Consider the following 17,394-nt stretch of genomic DNA (forward strand, 5'->3'; position numbering starts at 1 on the left):
AGCCATCAATCACTGATAACCCAGATGAACATATCACTTATAAATTCAAAGACTGAGGCACTAGTCAAATAGCTGTGGTGCAGGGCTCTCTATATACACTAGTGCTATAATGTAAGGTGTTTAAATAATTACTTTTTCCAAACAAAAACAATTTTACATCTTCAGCTCTACAAGCATAAAGCGCAGACATTTAGAAATGAAGAGGCAATTTTCTGGCCAGCAGTGAGTGCACAGCCCTGTGAAAAGTCAGAATCAGAATAATAATAAAAGAAATTGGTGTTCCAAGTTTTCTGTAAGGAGCAATATGTTCCGGGACAGACAGCTTAATTAGAAATAAAGTAAGGGTTTAGTTGCTAGAAGAAAAATGACTGTTAGTTCAGTAGAGATTGATGATTGGTTAGATCAAGTATGTCCCAGTTTTAAAGGAATGCTTTTTATACTACTGTTTTGAGCACCTAATTTCATTTAGTAAACATTTTAAAACAATAAACTGAAGGAAGAGTCATAACAGAGCCTAACCTTATACACCAGTTAAAACAACCCACAAACCACAAATGACAGGAGTGAATCAAAAATATTGAAAAAGTAGAAGCTCGCGGGTACAGATTCCAGCACAAGCCAATCACTTATAGTAGAGAGAAGAGACAGTTAAAGTATGCTTTTGCTGAGAGCCATAATATTTTTAATGCAGGAGGATAAGTAAGTAGCTGGGTAGTACTTTACATACATTTCCATTGAACACTCACAGAAACATCTATTACTGCAAAGCCACCATTTCATCATGACATATATAGAATCATTAGATACTCTCCAGCTTTATGGTGAATTAATAAAAATAGGAAAAAAAAGTCAACTGTTTAACTACAAATTGATATAAAAAAATTAGCCAATTTAAAATTTAAAATGGCAGAATCACACCAATTTAACAATAAAAAAATGACAACGTAAGCCTTCAATTATTCATATTTTGTTATTTACTGAAGAAGCAAGTTCTAATGATCCATTTCATTCATATGTCTATATTTACAGTTCCGGTTAAAAAAAAAGGGGGAAAAGATTTCTGCAGAAAGTTCTACAGGAAATATTGTTATTTTTTCGTTGCAATGTCATCTGTTATGCAATATTCTGGCCAGCCATAGTCAAATGCTGATCTACTTCAATTTTATTATAGGTCATTTTATCCGTGTCACCACCACTTTGCCCAATTCTATGGAAAAAAATGTAGAGCTTGGAGGACATCAGCAGTAAAGTGCTACATAAATATAGAGTAAAAGAGAACCCAAAGCTACCTTTCCTGTTTAAGAACCATCTTGGGATGTGGATCCTTTTCCTGTTTAAAGGGATTCAGTTAATTTCTTAGCTACTATATTAGGAAAACTTGACTTGTTAACTTATATCATATTGGTCAGAAAATTATTGTGACTGTTAGATTTTGGTTTTACATGGCCCTTCATAAAGGGGATTGTTAAAGCTGGGTGAAATACTGGTCAATTTCTTTTTATTTAAATTGGCAACTGACTTGCAACATGCTGCAAATTTTTTCACATTTGCAAAAAGTGTTGATTTCCTCACCGCTCCCACCACCTCTACGGGTGTGCGTCTATTTCTTTTTCGTGTTACGTTTCTTCACAGGCCAGAAAAGGTTATGATAACACTTCTGTGCAAATTTTGAATGGCTTTAAATAATACTGACACACAAAAACAAAAACCCATGCACAAAACAGTCCATGAATTTTCAAGTATAACAACCACTATTCTCCCCCTCCAAAAAAACAAAACACAAAAAAGCAACCCTCCGCCCACCTCTCAAATTTAATAAAAAATGTCACCAATTTTGCCCAATTCTAATTATATAGCTACCTGTAAGCCCAGGCATAAGTCTATTTCAAAATGTGTGCATTAGTTTTTTAAAAAAAAATAGCACTGGGCCAAATTCCCTCTGCGACACGCAACTCCAGATTGCAGAGATATAAACGAGGACAGAACTAGATGCATGGGCTCAAATCCTGGCCCCAATAAAGTCAATGGTAAAACTTGGATCGACTTCAGTGAGGCCACGATTTCGTCCACGGTCTTCAATCATCTTGAGTTAATCTTTTGTAAAACAAGTTTAACCGTATTACTTTGTTGACCTATGCAACATGATCTTAATTTGGAATCAGTTACCGATTGGTACAGTCATATTCCTACCACCTATGTATAAATATTCTGAAGCCATTGCAACAGGAAAAGGTTCCACTCAGAACCAAAGAATATTTAAAACAAAGCATAGAAGAAATAAAAATGAGCTTTGGTTTACCAGTGATAAGTGAGACTGTTCAGCAACTGCATCTGTTACACTGCAAGATCTCAATCTTGAAGAAGGATCTCTCTGCTGAAAGAAAGGAGAAACTTCTAAATTGTAATGCATTAAACACATGTGGAAATTCATTTCTATTTTTCAATATTGCTTTCGGAGTTCAAAATAAACCAGGCTTGCCCTGCAATCTCCATCTCCTTTATATTTCTACATAATCTTGTCTCACAATCAAAAACCATTCTCTTAAATTCTCAGCATTTCACCCTTGGCTTGTTTTGGACTAACCGGGAACAGGAAGAAGTGGGCCACACATCTCATCCTGTTATTTAACAGTCAAGACATGGGTGTCTTACGGACAGACTTCAAGGGTGGAGGGCTGGCTAGCTGGCAACTTCTCCGGGAAAATACACAGCAGATTAAACAGTCCTGTAACCGGCAGCAAGTTGGGAAGGCTGACCCCAAATGAAATTCTGAGTAAAAGTCCCATGGTGCTTCTGACAGTCTGTTTGTATGCAGCTTCAGAGGAGAGACCTCAGGGAATATAGGATGGAACTGGGCAGTACAAAGAAAAATACAAACCTTTGCTTGACTCTCTGGGGCTCCAATGCAGCCCCTCACTAACCTATAGGATGGAATTCACTCCACGTGAAGAATCTACACAAGATTCCCTGCGCCAAATAAACGCTGCGTTTGTCACCCACATAAGGGCAGGGAAGGGTGCTGCTCCCACACAGGAGTGTGTAAGTGGATCCAATGCCCCCATTACCCTGTGCATTGAGGGCGGAAAGCTCTATTCCAGAACATATGCTGGAATAGCGGCTATGGTGGGTCTTTGCTGGAACCCAATGCCCTGGTCATGGATTGGTAGGATGAATGCATTATCAAACATACTCCCAAGAATCAATTCCTACCTTAAAATAGTAAGAACAACTGCAGGTGTAAAATGTGAATTCATTGTATACCGACTGCGACTATGTCCACACTACAATGGAAGTGATGATTTGCCACCTGAATAGACATACCTGGGCTAGCTTTAATCCAGCTAGCATGCTAGACATAGCAGAGAGTATGTACCCAGGGTCCTGTGTGAGCTTGTTCAGCCTATATTGAAGCCTGTGCCAATGCCTTTTTACTGCTATTTTTAGCATAGTAGCTAGATAAAAGCAAGCGTGGGCATGTCTACCCGGGCTGCAAGTCACATCTTCCACTGCTGTGCAGACACTAGTCCGGGATGAAAGTGCAGTTAATAGTAATACGTAATTGATATCAACTCAGAAATTTAACACAGAAGTTGACCAATTCATTAGGAGGATTAGAATAGATATTACTCTTAGCCTTCTGTCATTCTGTATAGGTATTTATATTGTATCCATCACAACAGTATCGGTAGTCATAATAAACATTACAGGTGGTATAATAAAGAGACATTTAATAACTATTAAGCATGTGCTCTGGTTATCTGTGTGTGCTGCTCTCCCTCTTTTTTAAAAATCAGGTTTTCCTATGTTTTTTATCAGCTGCTACTGGATTTGGTGGAAACAGAGACACTCTTATCTGCAGACGGGTACCTACCACTTGAGCTTTGCATGGCAGTGCAAGCTTCTTCCTGCCTTAAAGAATTGGTTCTTTATTAAGACATGTGTATTCCCTATCAAAGAAACAGCCTAGCAGCACATGGCATTATCATAGTGGGTAAAAGACTGACGGGGAACAGAGTCTGAACTCACTGAAGACCAAGATCACCACCACAAAGTTCTTAATGGTGGTCAAAGGGTAAGAGCATCTGTGATCTTAGAAGTCCTCCTCCCATAGGATTTCTGAACCACAAATGAAAGGAAGCCTCAAGAATGCAATACGTAGCATGCCCAGCTCTTATGCTGGGGGAAATCTCTGTCTGTCTCTTACCTATATTTTTTGAAGATAAAAATCTGAGTTTACTAGACTGAGAGTCAGATGGATTATCATGATATAACTGCGAGAATTGTCAACACTAAGTGTGACACAAAGTAATACTAGTAAATGACTGAATTGTATTTCCTGGCTCCAGTCACGTGACATAGGTCAGGATTACAAAAAACTGCACCATATGGAGATCTAACAGTTCTAGACACTTAAGAGAATTACCCTTTGCATGCATGGACCTCAACACAAGGATTTGGGCTACAGTGCAGCAGAGAGAGTGAGGGTCCAAAGGTTGCACATTCCCATCCCCTTTTTATTTAAAATGGGTCTCATTTTAGAGCTATTGTGAGGGGGGAAGGGACTAGTTTATTGATGACCCCCAAAGAATCACCCTGCTTGATCTTTAAAAATACTAATGCTGGTCCCAGTCAACTTTTTACACTGACACATAAGCCTGAACAGGTGGCTTTCCCTTTCTACTTCAAAACACAGGCTACTTCCATGGAAATTAGCTTTATAAACAAACGGACTCAAAATGAAACACAAATTACGGCCCTAAGCCTTCTCAGATTTGGCAGCAACTAGGGTTCCTTCTCAAAGACTGTTCTTCCCAGATCCCCTCTCTCTGTGCAGACAGCCACTCCAATCTCTCTTATACCTAGAGTAGGGTTAAAGGTTCACCTGCAACAACGAACCAGGGCTTAGCAAAACCTGGCAGGCTCAACACCTGCTAACAAGGTAGGTTCTTAGGATAACACTGCCTCCCGGTTAAAACACACATTCACTTTATAATATCCCCATATAGCATACTAGCGTCACACACTAGCATCTGGACTTTAGATTCAAGGCATTAGGCCGAGTGTCAATGATTTTTCTATTACTCATGAGAATTCCACAAGATGGAAAGAAAATCAATCAGCTTCAAAACCACCTCTTACTTGGAACCCTATTCTCTCTTTCTAGCATCAGCAATGCTCCCTCTTAACTGAATTAGTGCAAATAAGAAGCCTATTAATTTAGCTGACAAACACTGTTTGTGTGTCAGCTGCTTTCTGGATACCTTATTGCATTGCTTTTCTATATCGTCTGAATGAGATTGCAGGTTCCATGCATAGAAATAGATCTTGGGTATTTTTAGACTGTTTATTTGCACAATTCATATCTCAGACATTTTATGCAGAGGACAACTGGCAAACAATATATGAATAATGGAATAACTGAACTACAGATATACAAACTATCTGGCCTGTTTAAAGAATGATTCAGACTGACACTCCCAGGTGCTATGGGAATACAAATAAATAACAACATAAAGAAAGTTAATAAGGTGCATCTCAGAACCTCCAGTCTTTCCCCAAAAGATACAATTTTTGATCTAGCAAGTTTGAATTAAGAGTACATACAAAGTGAAAATCAGTTTTTTAAAAAGAAAATCTCATTTTGCTGCCACATACACTATGTGTGGAACAAGAATTATTATTGATGTACCTTAATTTAGACAATTTTTTCAGTCAAAGCTATTGGTTCCATGTGGCTAGTCTCCTGTCCCCAGCATAGAGTCCCAATGAAATCAGTCGGTATCCACAAAGGTACCAGGCCCTACCATGTGGTTCTGACTGCAGGACTGGGGTTACAGAGTCTGCTAAACTAGCCCGCAGCTGACATTCAAATCATCATAAGACATCTATTCAAATGGACTCTGAGTAGAATTTACATCTACTTAATTTTGTAATTTTGTAAAGTAACACTTAATCAGAACGTATCTCAATTTAGGTTTCTTATCTCCTGAATGACAATAAGATGTCCTGGGAGACAACAATATATTCAGTTTCCTATGTTCGATTCAATATTTACCATTGTTTATTTTATCTGAGAGACATGAAACATTCCCACAATTGCAATTATATTATTCGTCCGCCATGATATGATCATGATCATCAATTTGCCTTGATTATAAGATACTACAAATACAAATTATAACTTTTCATCTTACTAAGGAGGGCGAACATATACAAATCTTACAAAACCCTGAAATTTCATATTTTACCACAACTAAACAGCTCCAATTATATCTTATTTAAGCCTTTTAATATTTGATCCAGTTCAAATTGTGAGGTCTTTTCCAAGTTCCAATTTAAGAGAATAGCACTTGTTTTAAAATATATTACAAACATACACTGAAGCAATATCTTTTATTTGTAAGATGACCATTACTGTAACAGTGCTCTAAAGCTAAGATAATTTCCACTAGTAGGATTTAAAAAAAAATTCATCTCAGTGAAACAAATTACAAAATCCATAATAAGTATAGTATTTTAATAAAAAATGCCTTAAAATTTAACCAAAATAGATGAAGCTTTCCTTCATACGAGTGAAACTTGGTAAGTCTGTTTAAGTAACATTAGTATTGTTTGTTATTTTTAGTACTACGTTGAATGGTGACATTTTGACCATATCAAGCTGTACAATCAAATTCAAAGGGACACTTTCAGTTGAAATTTTGCATCTGCTAAAACCGAAGATCAAGAGATGTGTTTCCACATTTGTTTTTAAAATTCTAAAACACACACCCACACAAAACCACCACACACTGACATCCAAATAAACATTCCACAGTGGTGTGCAACTCATCTCAACGTTGCAATATTTTGCCAGTACTTGACAAGCAGACATCAAAACTGACAAGTCTATTTCTAACTGAACTGCAAAAAGCGAACAGTAAAAAGTAAATAGGATTTTAAAATATTCTGTTTTAATAATCAAAAGGTGATATTTAAAAAAACAACAACATACTATAAGCCAGATTTGTTTTTAAAGACACTAGATAAAATTCTGGCTCCAATGACGTCAATGGCAAAACTTGCATTAACTTCAGTGGAAACAGGATTTTATCCACGGTCTACAACTGTTTAGAAGATACATGCATATTTAATAATAATTCTTGCTCTTGTTCAGCCTCAAATATGAAATTATGGGACAAGATTAAGGTTATTAAAACGAGAATCCCAGCCCTCAACTGTAAAATAATGGTGATTCATAATACCTTCCAACTACTACCTACACAGATGGATGATTCAGACCATATCAGACTTAAAGTAACCAAGGTTAGTTCAGTAATATATCTGGTGAGCGCACTGCTTACAATCAAAGAACCAAATTGTTCCCCATTGGAATCAGGAGTGACCTGAAGTCTTCTGTTCAATTCATCAGACAGCTCCTGAGGACTGGTCCGAGAGACTGGAGAAGCCGGGGGTGGTGGCAGTGACAGGCTTAAGGAATCTCCACTTAGACTCGCTTCCTCTGAAATGGTTTCCCAGGGCTGACAAAAGGAAAAAGATTATGGCAAGTTAGACATGTGAATTTGCCTGGCTTTGGAAAAAGCACCTCATTCACTTTCATTCCACCTAATTATCACCAGAATTTGGCTCAGGCAGCTACCTCAAAAATTGTGTGAAAACATTGCTGTACGTATTAACTAACTTACAATGAAAAGGAATCTGTTTGGAGGAATTTAACTTAGTTATAGGGACTCTTGTAACACCGTAGAACAGTTTCTTATTGCTGAGGAAATGATTTCAAGACCTGTACGTACTTCAGATGCATCTCCACTCTCCGAAGGCTCAGGCTCCAAATCCTCACTAATGTGTCTCCGAGAACGAAACCGTCTATGGGCTGCCTCTTGGTTTATCTGTCTGATGTTGTTGTCAGAATCAGATGCAACGTCACTGGACATAATAGAAACGAGCAAGGATAGAGGGGAGAACAGCAAAACTATTAATCCTAAATTAACACATTGTAATTCAAGATGTTCTGTCCATCTACAAGTAATTAAAAAGGCACAATAAGATTAATTCTTATATCATAACTCTGTCAAAATATATTCAAACAGATCAACCCATAGTCCAAAGCAAATAAAACCTGAAGTCAATCACAAAACTTCTGTTTAAATTAAAAAAGAGAAGAACAGATTTTAGTACTCATTGCAGCTATTCTGACAACTTTTGATACTGAGATCCTTTATATATAAAACCGGTAGAGCAGCTCACACTTCCATACACGACCCCACCATTGTGGGGGCTCGTGATCAACCAACTAGTCCTGCCCATGCTCTGGCACCAGTTCAACACCAAGCACCCACCCCCTAGGAACTCTGGCCAGCCTCCAAAAGACAATCCTAGAGTTCTTCTGGCTGGCACTGTACTGGCTCCCTGCAGGTGTCCTGAGCCCCCTCCTGGAGGGGTGGACAGGTACATGCCATCCGCCTTCAGCCCTGCAGAGATTCTTTTGTGGTGCAGGTAGTCTGGTATAGAACATGCTAGTGCACACCTTCCTCCACCACCTCTCAGGGCTCCAATACTACAACCTCCCCAGGACCTGGAAGCTGTTTTCAGCAACCAGATCTATAGGGCCACCAGAATTGGAGTCCTGATTGGAGGGACTGGGTGGACCCTGTGGCGCTCGGCTAGCGCATGGGGCTACTCACCCTGCATATCACCCATCAGGTGCTGCAGGAGACAATGGCAGCCTTGACCACCCACTTCTGTGGCTTATAACAAGCGAGTCCTGCAGGTCAGTGTTCCCTGCTCACCCCTCACTCCTGGCCTTCTGGAGTTTTTCATCACCCGCTGCCCCAGGCATCCCCAGCATACAACTTGAGCAGGCTCAATGCCATCTATCCAGTCCGTCTCCGAACTGTGTGCCAAGAACATTCACTTCCTTGCCTTTGTGTCCTGCCCCAACACCAAGTGGTGGGACCTGCTACCACTTACTGTGGGCTAGTCTGAACTCCACTCTGGTTCCATGGCCTGCTGGGAATATTAGCAGGCAGCTCCTCTATGGAGCCATGAGTGTGCATCTGGTACAGTTCAGAGAATCCTGACACCTGTTCTTTTTGCAACAAAAGGGAGACCCTGGTGCACATCTACATGCCAGGCTGCAGCCCCTCTTCTGGGTCCTCCAGAACCTCTTATAGTGGTTCTGGTTGCATTTTCCCCCACACTTCCTCATTCAGGGACACCTCATTGGTGGCCCCACAAAGTCATAAAGCCTTCTGGTGTGCTCTGCAACTGCAGGACCTATTTCCAGTCCCTTGTCCGGTCATGTATCTGGGAAGAATTCCCTGGGTGGTGAACACTGACTCCTTAGAGGATCAGAGGTGCTGCCTGGGGTTCTCTGCTCAGCATCCCCTTCTGGTTCCTTCATTTTTAACTTTGGACCTCACTCCCATTCCTGTTTTTTTCATTTGTAGCTCCAAGAATTCTTTTGTGGCCTGGGTTCAATGGTTCTGCCCCATTGGTTGAGGGAATGGGCCTTTAGCTCTGCCTGCCCCATTAGCTGCAATAGGTTCCCCACCACTGCACATCATTTCCTGAGCTAGGAGGAACCATCACAAGAGCTGAGATGCTACTTCCATCTCTATGCTTAAGTCAATCCTGGTTCTCTCTGATGAGGCTGCCAACAAAGGATGGTAGTTGTTATTGAGAGATTTTGTGAGATGGAAGCCTCTTCAGAAAGAACTGGCCTCAGACCACCAACTCATTTCACATAGATAAAGGACTGAATGTGTTATTTCAGGAAGTTCAAGGAGCCACAATTAATACTTTGGGGTAGGGTTACCATATTTCCACAAACAAAAAAGAGGACACTGGGGGGGGGGGGGGGAAGCCCCGCCCTATCCACTCCCTCCCACTTCCCACCCCCTGACTGCTCCCCTCAGAACCCCAACCCCCCCTGCTTCTTGTCCCCTGACTGCCCCCTGCTGAGAACCCCCTACCCTAACTGCCCCCCCCCCCCAGGACCCTACCTGTCCCCTGACTGCCCTGACCCTTATCCACTCGCATGGGTGGCAGGGTTGTAGAAATTTTGGTGGTGCCCAGAACTCCCCACCCCACCTGCCTAAGGCTCTGGGAGGGGGGTTGGGTGGGGGGAGGAGGTCTGGGGTGCAGGTCCTGGGCTGGGGATTAGGGTGCAGGAGGGGTGCAGGTTCTGGGATAGAGTTTGGGTGCTGGGTGCAGGCTCCGGGCTGGGGCAGGGGGTGGGTGTGCAGGAGGGGGTGAGGAGTGCAGGCTCTGGGATGGAGTTTGGGGGTGAGAGGCGGTGCAAAGGGAGGGGGTGCAGGCTTTGGGAGGAAGTTTGAAGGCAGGAGGGGGTGTGTCGGAAGGGGGAGGGGGATTGGGAGGGAGTTTGGGGATAGGAGGGGATGCAGGGGTGAGGGCTGTGGGTCTGGGGATGAGGGGTTCATGATGCAGGAGGGGGCTCAGGGATGGAGCAGAGGATTAGGGTGTGTGGGGATGAGGGCTGGGGGGTTTGGGGTGTTGGAGAGGCTCAGGGCTAGGGTGGAAGGGCAGGGTAAGGGCAGCCTGTTTTCCCATTAGTGGATGGGGGCACTAGGACCCGGGGGCAGCAGACAGCAGTTGCTGCTGGCTTTGGGAGTACACTCAGACAAGGGAGAGGCAGACAGGGAGGGGGGACCCACGGAGGGGGGGATGCGCAGAGGGGGGATGGCAGGTGGAGGCTGGGGACCCATCCAACACTCCCCCGCTCCCTGACTGCCCCCCCCCCCCCACCGACTCCTCTTACCATTCTGGCTCCACGTGGGTCGGTTTGTGTGTTACACAGGACTACAGAGAGAGGGAGGGGGGAGCAGGGGAGGGCTCTGGCTGCTGGAGACCAATGGGAGTGGGTCAATCGGCCTAGCCGCCCAATCAGCAGCCACACTCTGCATGGAAGGGAGGGAGGGAGGCGAGGGAGAAAACCTCCCCGGACATTTTAACCTTGTTACCAATTCCTCCCGGATGGCTATTTAGAGACGCAAAAGCCGGACATGTCCGGGGAAATACGGACGGATGGTAACCCTACTTTGGGGTAGATTTCCTGCTTTGCTCTGCCCACTTTGCACAAAGTAAAAATTAAGTAATTTAATCACATTGTGCTCCAGCAATTTCTCTCCAATCCCAACATGCTCCCTGCACCAGGGACTGTGGAGAGGGGGACAAAGGAAACATATTTTGGCTCTGTGCCTGCTAGAGATTCCCTCCTGGGGAATCACCAACGAGAAATGCAAGTGGTTGGGAGTGAAAGCCACCTATAATTCCCTTTTTGGGGATCCCCAAGCAGGCACAGGCTCACAACAGCCAGTTCCTACACCTCTCTCCCCTTCAGGCCTGATGCATGGAGCATGTTGGGAGTAATGGGGAGTTGCACTTATGACCTGAGGCTTGAAACTGTAGCCTTCCAAGGCGATCGTATTAAGAAAAGAAGTTTCTTCATAACCATCACTTTCAACAGCTACAATTTACAGCCTCAAGGGGCACAAGTGATTCATAGGCCACACACACCACAAATCCAGACCCTAGAACATTCATCACCACATTTCCTTATTACCTGAGTAGGCTATATTTGGAACACTGACCTGTGAGTGAGATGATACACAGTCTACTAGCAATCACATGAGCCACTAGGTTTCCTACTTCTGTTTCTTTTTTATTAGCAGTGATTTTACGTTTACTTCCAGATCATTTATGAAAATGTTAGATAGCATTAGGCCTAGTGCTGGGCCCTACAGAACCCCACTAGAAACATCCCCATTTGATGAGGATGATTCCCCACTGACAACTATTTTTTGAGATCCGTCAGTTAGCCAGTTCTTAATCCAGTTAACGTGTTCTTTACTGATATTGTATTGTGCTATTTTTTTTTATCAGGTTTTTGTGCAGTACTAAGTCAAATGCCTTACAAAGTTTCAATATACACCTTTACCCCGATAGAACGCTGTCCTCGGGAGCCAAAAAATCTTAACGCATTATAGGTGAAACCACGTTACATTGAACTTGCTTTGATCCGCCGGAGTGCGCAGCCCTGCCCCCCCGGAGCGCTGCTTTACCGCATTATATCCGAATTCGTGTTATATCGGGTCGCGTTATATCGGGGTAGAGGTGTATTACATCTACCCAGTTATCTTTATCAACCGAACTTGTACTCAAAAAATGAAATCATGTTTGTTTGACAAGTCCACAGCGATAAGACAACTGAGGACAGCCCCATCATTCAGTATATAACATCCCAAATTCCATTATATCAGTTGGTTTTAAAAGCGATGCAAAATGTATAGAATAAAAAGGCACAATATCATGTTAATTATTACAACTGTTATTGTTAATAAATATATAATCTAATTAGAAATCACTGTCTGCATAAGAATATTAGTATCCAAGTCTCTAACTAAGAGGAAACCTAGAAATAAACAGTAGGGTTTTAAGAAATGTAGACAACACAGATTTACATAATTATGATAATAAATATAAATTAATATTCAAAAGATGTTACTGTAATAATTATCCCATCGTGGAAGAAGAGTAATTACATGTCAAACAGCAAAATAAATGTAGGTGTTTGACTAATGTTTGATTTCAGTACAGATCTTACCTACTCAATTATGCATGGCCTACCGTATTTTGTAACAATAAGAAATGTAGAATTAAGAACATGAAAGGATCTCTGCCATCAGTAGAAGATTACATAAATTATACATTTTGGTGTATATTAAAATCTCTTAGCAAAGTGAAATATTTTTAGCTGTATTTAAACTCAAAAGGTGTGCTGCAGATTTCTCTTTCCTCTTTTACAGTTCCTCTTGTAAGCACACTCTTATCAAATAAATAATCTATCTAGTCAGCAGAGACCTCCCAATAACCTGCAATATGCCCCTAATAGCCTTGTTGGTACCAATTTGTGTTAACTATTATATGGGTATGATGGAGTTAGAATAATACTGTACTGCTGTTCACACTTTATCCACAATACATATATGTACATAATATGCAAGCTTTTTATATATACACATGGAAGCACAAATAACTTATCTATAATGGCACAAAGCTAATATGGGTATCTTGACACCTAGACCACACATGAATAAAACTGGAGAGTTCTTGAACCCTCGTAAGGAGATACGGCTCTTTGTATAGGGGCATTTTCCAATAACCATACAGATACTAATACCTTTTGTGACCCCTTTATTCCCCCAATATTTAACGCAACTACCAAATCATTTACAGATATTCATATGTGAGGTTCAAGAAAAGCTGACAGAACATTAAAAACACTGAGAGCTTCTTACCATAAGTCCCCCTGCCTTCAAATATTGTAACACCATTAAGAAAAATCTATAATTTACTATCAGAATTAATCAACAGCTATTAATAAATGCACCACCACTGAAGCCAGTGTCTCTAAGCTTCAATTGACATCTATAAAGAAGGGGAAAACTGAACATTACAGAAATAAGATGACAGTTTGAAAATTCCTACTGATTGGTGACCTACAAGGGCTCTTCCGTACTTCAGGATCTCTACAAATGTGTGTCAGGCGAGATGTCATCGTACGGAGTAAGCTGGGCTTTTGAGGTGACTGCCTGAACTTCAATTTCAGCACAGCCACTGTAAATTATCTAACCTGGCAGGCCAGAGAACACCCCTAAGGCAGGCTGCATTGTTTCCTTCTGTAAATTTCCCCAAGGCTCTTCCAACTCTAGTACGTGTCAGATTTTGCCCTTCAGTGTGAGCATACCTCACACTTGCGAATGGGAGTTGCATGAGAAATGTCATATGCATACAAATCAAAGAGGAATGGTAAGCAGAGATCTAGGTTGTATGGTTACTATGTAAATATATGTTAACAAATTAGTCAGTAACAAATTACAGTTAGTCAGTGAGGCTCAATGAAAGTGGAAGTCAGTCTGCCTTTATAAAAACTGAATTGTGAGAGAAAGTCTAGGTTAAAACAAAAACAAAAAACAAAACAAAAATCCCTCTTTTTGACCAGATGGGAAATGTAAACCAACACCCTGAAGCAGCAAAACTAATTACAACCAATTCTGTTCAGTTAAACTTGTTCATTAAGTCTATTTTACAGAGATAACATGTATATGGAGGGCTCAACTAGATTACCCTCTAGTTTGTTAACATAGGTTTTCTAATTTCTACAATTTGCAGTCAGAGGTACAAGGGCCTAATTTAGGTGATCCCAAGGCAGGACAGGGTATTTCACTATGTGCCCAATCCTGCTGAACATCCTTACCATCTGCTAAAGCCAATAAAGAGTTGAGAGCATTCAGCAACATAAAGAAAACACTTAACACCTTGTAGAACCTGTCTCTATGGGTCTGATCCAGCATCCACCGCAGTCACTGGAAAGACATCCATTGACTTCAGAGGATTCTGGATCGGGCCCTATGTGTTTAAGGAATCACCTGGTTTCAAACTGGGACTATTATATACAGAAAACACTCCTTTTTTCCTGAGCCCATGTCCCTGTGGTAATGAATACCTATTGAAGTGTTTAAGATTTTGTATGTGCTTGGAGATTGTCTCATATAAAAAAATTTGATTAACTCCAGATGTGTCTAAAATAGTAAAATGGTCTAGATGTTTGTTTCATTAGCTCCCACACAGTTTTTTAAAAAAGAGAATACCACTTTTTAAAGGAGTACAATTTCATCTCCAAGTGAAGGACCTTAGCCTTTAATTCTCAACTAACTAGAGTGGTTTATGAAAAAACAAACAACCCACACACTCAGACCAAATTATATTCCCCGATATTTATCTCAGTTAACATCAAATTTACAACTAATCTGTTATTGTAAAGAACAACGTATGAACATACCTCATAAAAGTCTTTAGGTCTTTTGTTTTAAGATTTGTTCTGCTTACTGCCTGGGATATCTATTGTGAATTCATAATAATAATACTTGTTTGAAAGAATAAGCATCCTTACTCATAATCTTGCATGTTCCATCAATTTATTGAACTGCTCTGATACTTACATTAAACTTGGTCGGTGCCACTGAGTTGTCCTGTTGTTATGGTTGACATAGTAAGTACGTCCCAAATTGTCCACTTTTTCTTCCCATCCAGGAGGCAGTGGAGGAGGTGGTAACTCCTCTTGATGATGAGATACAGAGTCATTGGAGTCAACCACCTCCCATGCACGCTTAGGAATAAAAAAGAATTATAAAATTTAAGTTAAACAAAAGTTAAATTCCTGTGGATTTGGGATATAATGTTTTCTTATATTTAAAAGTTTCTGAAGTGATGGATTAAGAATTAAAATTAAGAATAAAATTCAAATGGAATGACACAGAACCTGTCCCACTGATATACAACATACCTCATATCTTGGCAAACAAAAGAAAGTCAGTATAAGCTTTTCAGATCGTAGAATGTATTTAAACTCTCTCAATAACACCTCAATGTTAGCAAGTACTTTGTATAATGCTAACAGACACTGTGTTATAGTAAGCTCACTTCTCAACAGAAATTAGCCCCGTGAATTGTCCAAGTAGAGGAGAAGATGGGAAGTTAACATTTATTTAAGAAAAATTAAAAAAGTATGCTTTGTCCTTTTCCCAACCCCCTAGTAAATTACTTTTCTTAGAACTAGCAAAGAGCCCTGTACTTGTGTCACTAGCTGTCAATATGGGTTCTTTCTAGATTATGCTTCATCCTCAGTACAAGATTCTGTACACCAAATTCTACCCCCATTTGAATCTAAAAACCTCCTCTTACTCCTAGTCTGCAACTTTCCCCCCCAGTTGCACATGTGCAAAGTTATGCTTGCACTTAAGCACTTTGCTTAAGTGAGGCGTAAGAGCATTCCACTCCCATTGACTTCCACTGGAGTTGATGATGCTCACCTTCTCAGGGTTCACGTTCAGAGTCCTGTAATATCAGGACCTTGCGTGAGCCAGAAGGAGATCCAGCTCACAAAGTAAAGAGATATAAAAGCATATTTTAACTAGGCTGATGGGGCTAGATCCTCAAAAGGACTCAGGTACCTAACTGCCACTTCAGACATCTAAGTCCAACTTTTCACAATCACAGAGATCCTCAAAGCCTGCACTCAGCTGCCCCTGCTCTGTAGGTGCCTAAAATCCTCAGGTGTCTGAGTTTCCAGCATTAAAGTCTCCCAGGTGCCTAAGTTTCTGCCAATGAAGATCCATGCAGCTGCCTCTGTCTAGGTGCCAAAGTGCCCATCTCATGCATAAGCCACAGCAGGATCCTCAAACTAGGCATTCCTTGGCTTATCTTGCCTGCAAGGCCTGATCTGGTAGGCACGCTCTGAGCATGCCTAAACTCACACAAAATTGCCTGAGGAGTGGGAGTGGGAAATGGCCTGAGAGGGACAAGGGATTTGAACTTGGATTTCCCACTTCCTCCCTTAAGCACAAAACGATGGGATATTCTGATGCGGAGCTCTCTCAGTCTCTCTTGTTGAAGCTGTTCCACTGTGTATAAATAATTAAATGTGAATTGGGCCAGAAAGAATGAGAATGATTCTGAAGTCCAGTGGTTAGGGCACCCACCTGAGAGAAGGGAGACCCAATTTTAAATCTCTTCTCCTCACCATGCAGAGGGGGAAATTTAAGCAGAGATAAGTCCCTTTAAAGGACTGAGGACATACCCTCTCCTTGGAATTTTCAACTGGCCAGCTAAGATGGCTCCCTGCTCAGCATGTTGGCTTGTGTGAATCCCAAACGCTTCACATGCATTGTTTAGAGCACCTAGGTGCTTAAGTCAGGGCTGTGAATTCCACTGGATGGCAAGGCACCTAAAAGTTAGATGTTGCAACACTGAGCATTGCAACGTGTAAGTCCCTTTGTAGATCTAGCCTAGAATGACTCTGAATACAAAACAGGGACAGAGAGCAGAGACGTTGAGTAAAATAGTGCAGTTTTTTATACACTGAAAAGTGACTGAGGGATCCATCTATCAAACTTGTTTTATAAATAAAATGTACTTAACCTTGTAAATAATTCATTAACCACACAGTTACCACTGCTATTAGGAACATATTATTTGAGGTGTCTCTTCAAATTCCTGTGTAGGTGAATAATTACTCTATTTAATCATTTTGCCTTATGTAATATTTTGAGACATATTTTAGATTTTATAGTGACAGCTTCAATACACTAATTGTAAATTCATCAATAAATATTTCACTCCTATAATTTTTTTGAAAAAAAGTTATTTTTTTAAAAACAGGTGTTATGTTAATTTCCAGAAAATGCAGATATGCTTTAGAGGTCTTCCCCCTAACCCCCACCCTTAGAGAGAGACACACACACAGACAGACAAATATTTTAGGATGAGATGCCGCCAAAAATTTTACTTTTTAGTAAAACAGAGATTATTGTC

The 17,394-nt window shown here is 41.0% G+C and overlaps 1 protein-coding gene across 10 annotated transcripts in view; it reads right to left on the reverse strand.

Moving 5' to 3' along the window:
- Positions 1-17,394, reverse strand: part of NEDD4L (NEDD4 like E3 ubiquitin protein ligase) — a 347,299-nt gene that overhangs the window by 60,918 nt on the left and 268,987 nt on the right. For 9 of the 10 annotated variants that reach the window (XM_054032687.1, XM_054032690.1, XM_054032689.1 and 6 more), the window contains 4 exons: positions 15,024-15,190; positions 7,794-7,926; positions 7,344-7,520; positions 2,300-2,374 (listed from right to left, as the gene is read on the reverse strand). In XM_054032687.1, coding sequence (XP_053888662.1) covers positions 2,300-2,374; positions 7,344-7,520; positions 7,794-7,926; positions 15,024-15,190 — 552 coding nt within the window. The remainder of the gene's footprint in view (positions 1-2,299; positions 2,375-7,343; positions 7,521-7,793; positions 7,927-15,023; positions 15,191-17,394) is intronic. The other variant, XM_054032683.1, reaches the window with a different exon arrangement.

This window comes from Malaclemys terrapin, chromosome 6 (assembly GCF_027887155.1).
Source record: "Malaclemys terrapin pileata isolate rMalTer1 chromosome 6, rMalTer1.hap1, whole genome shotgun sequence".
Lineage (NCBI taxonomy): Eukaryota > Metazoa > Chordata > Testudines > Emydidae > Malaclemys > Malaclemys terrapin.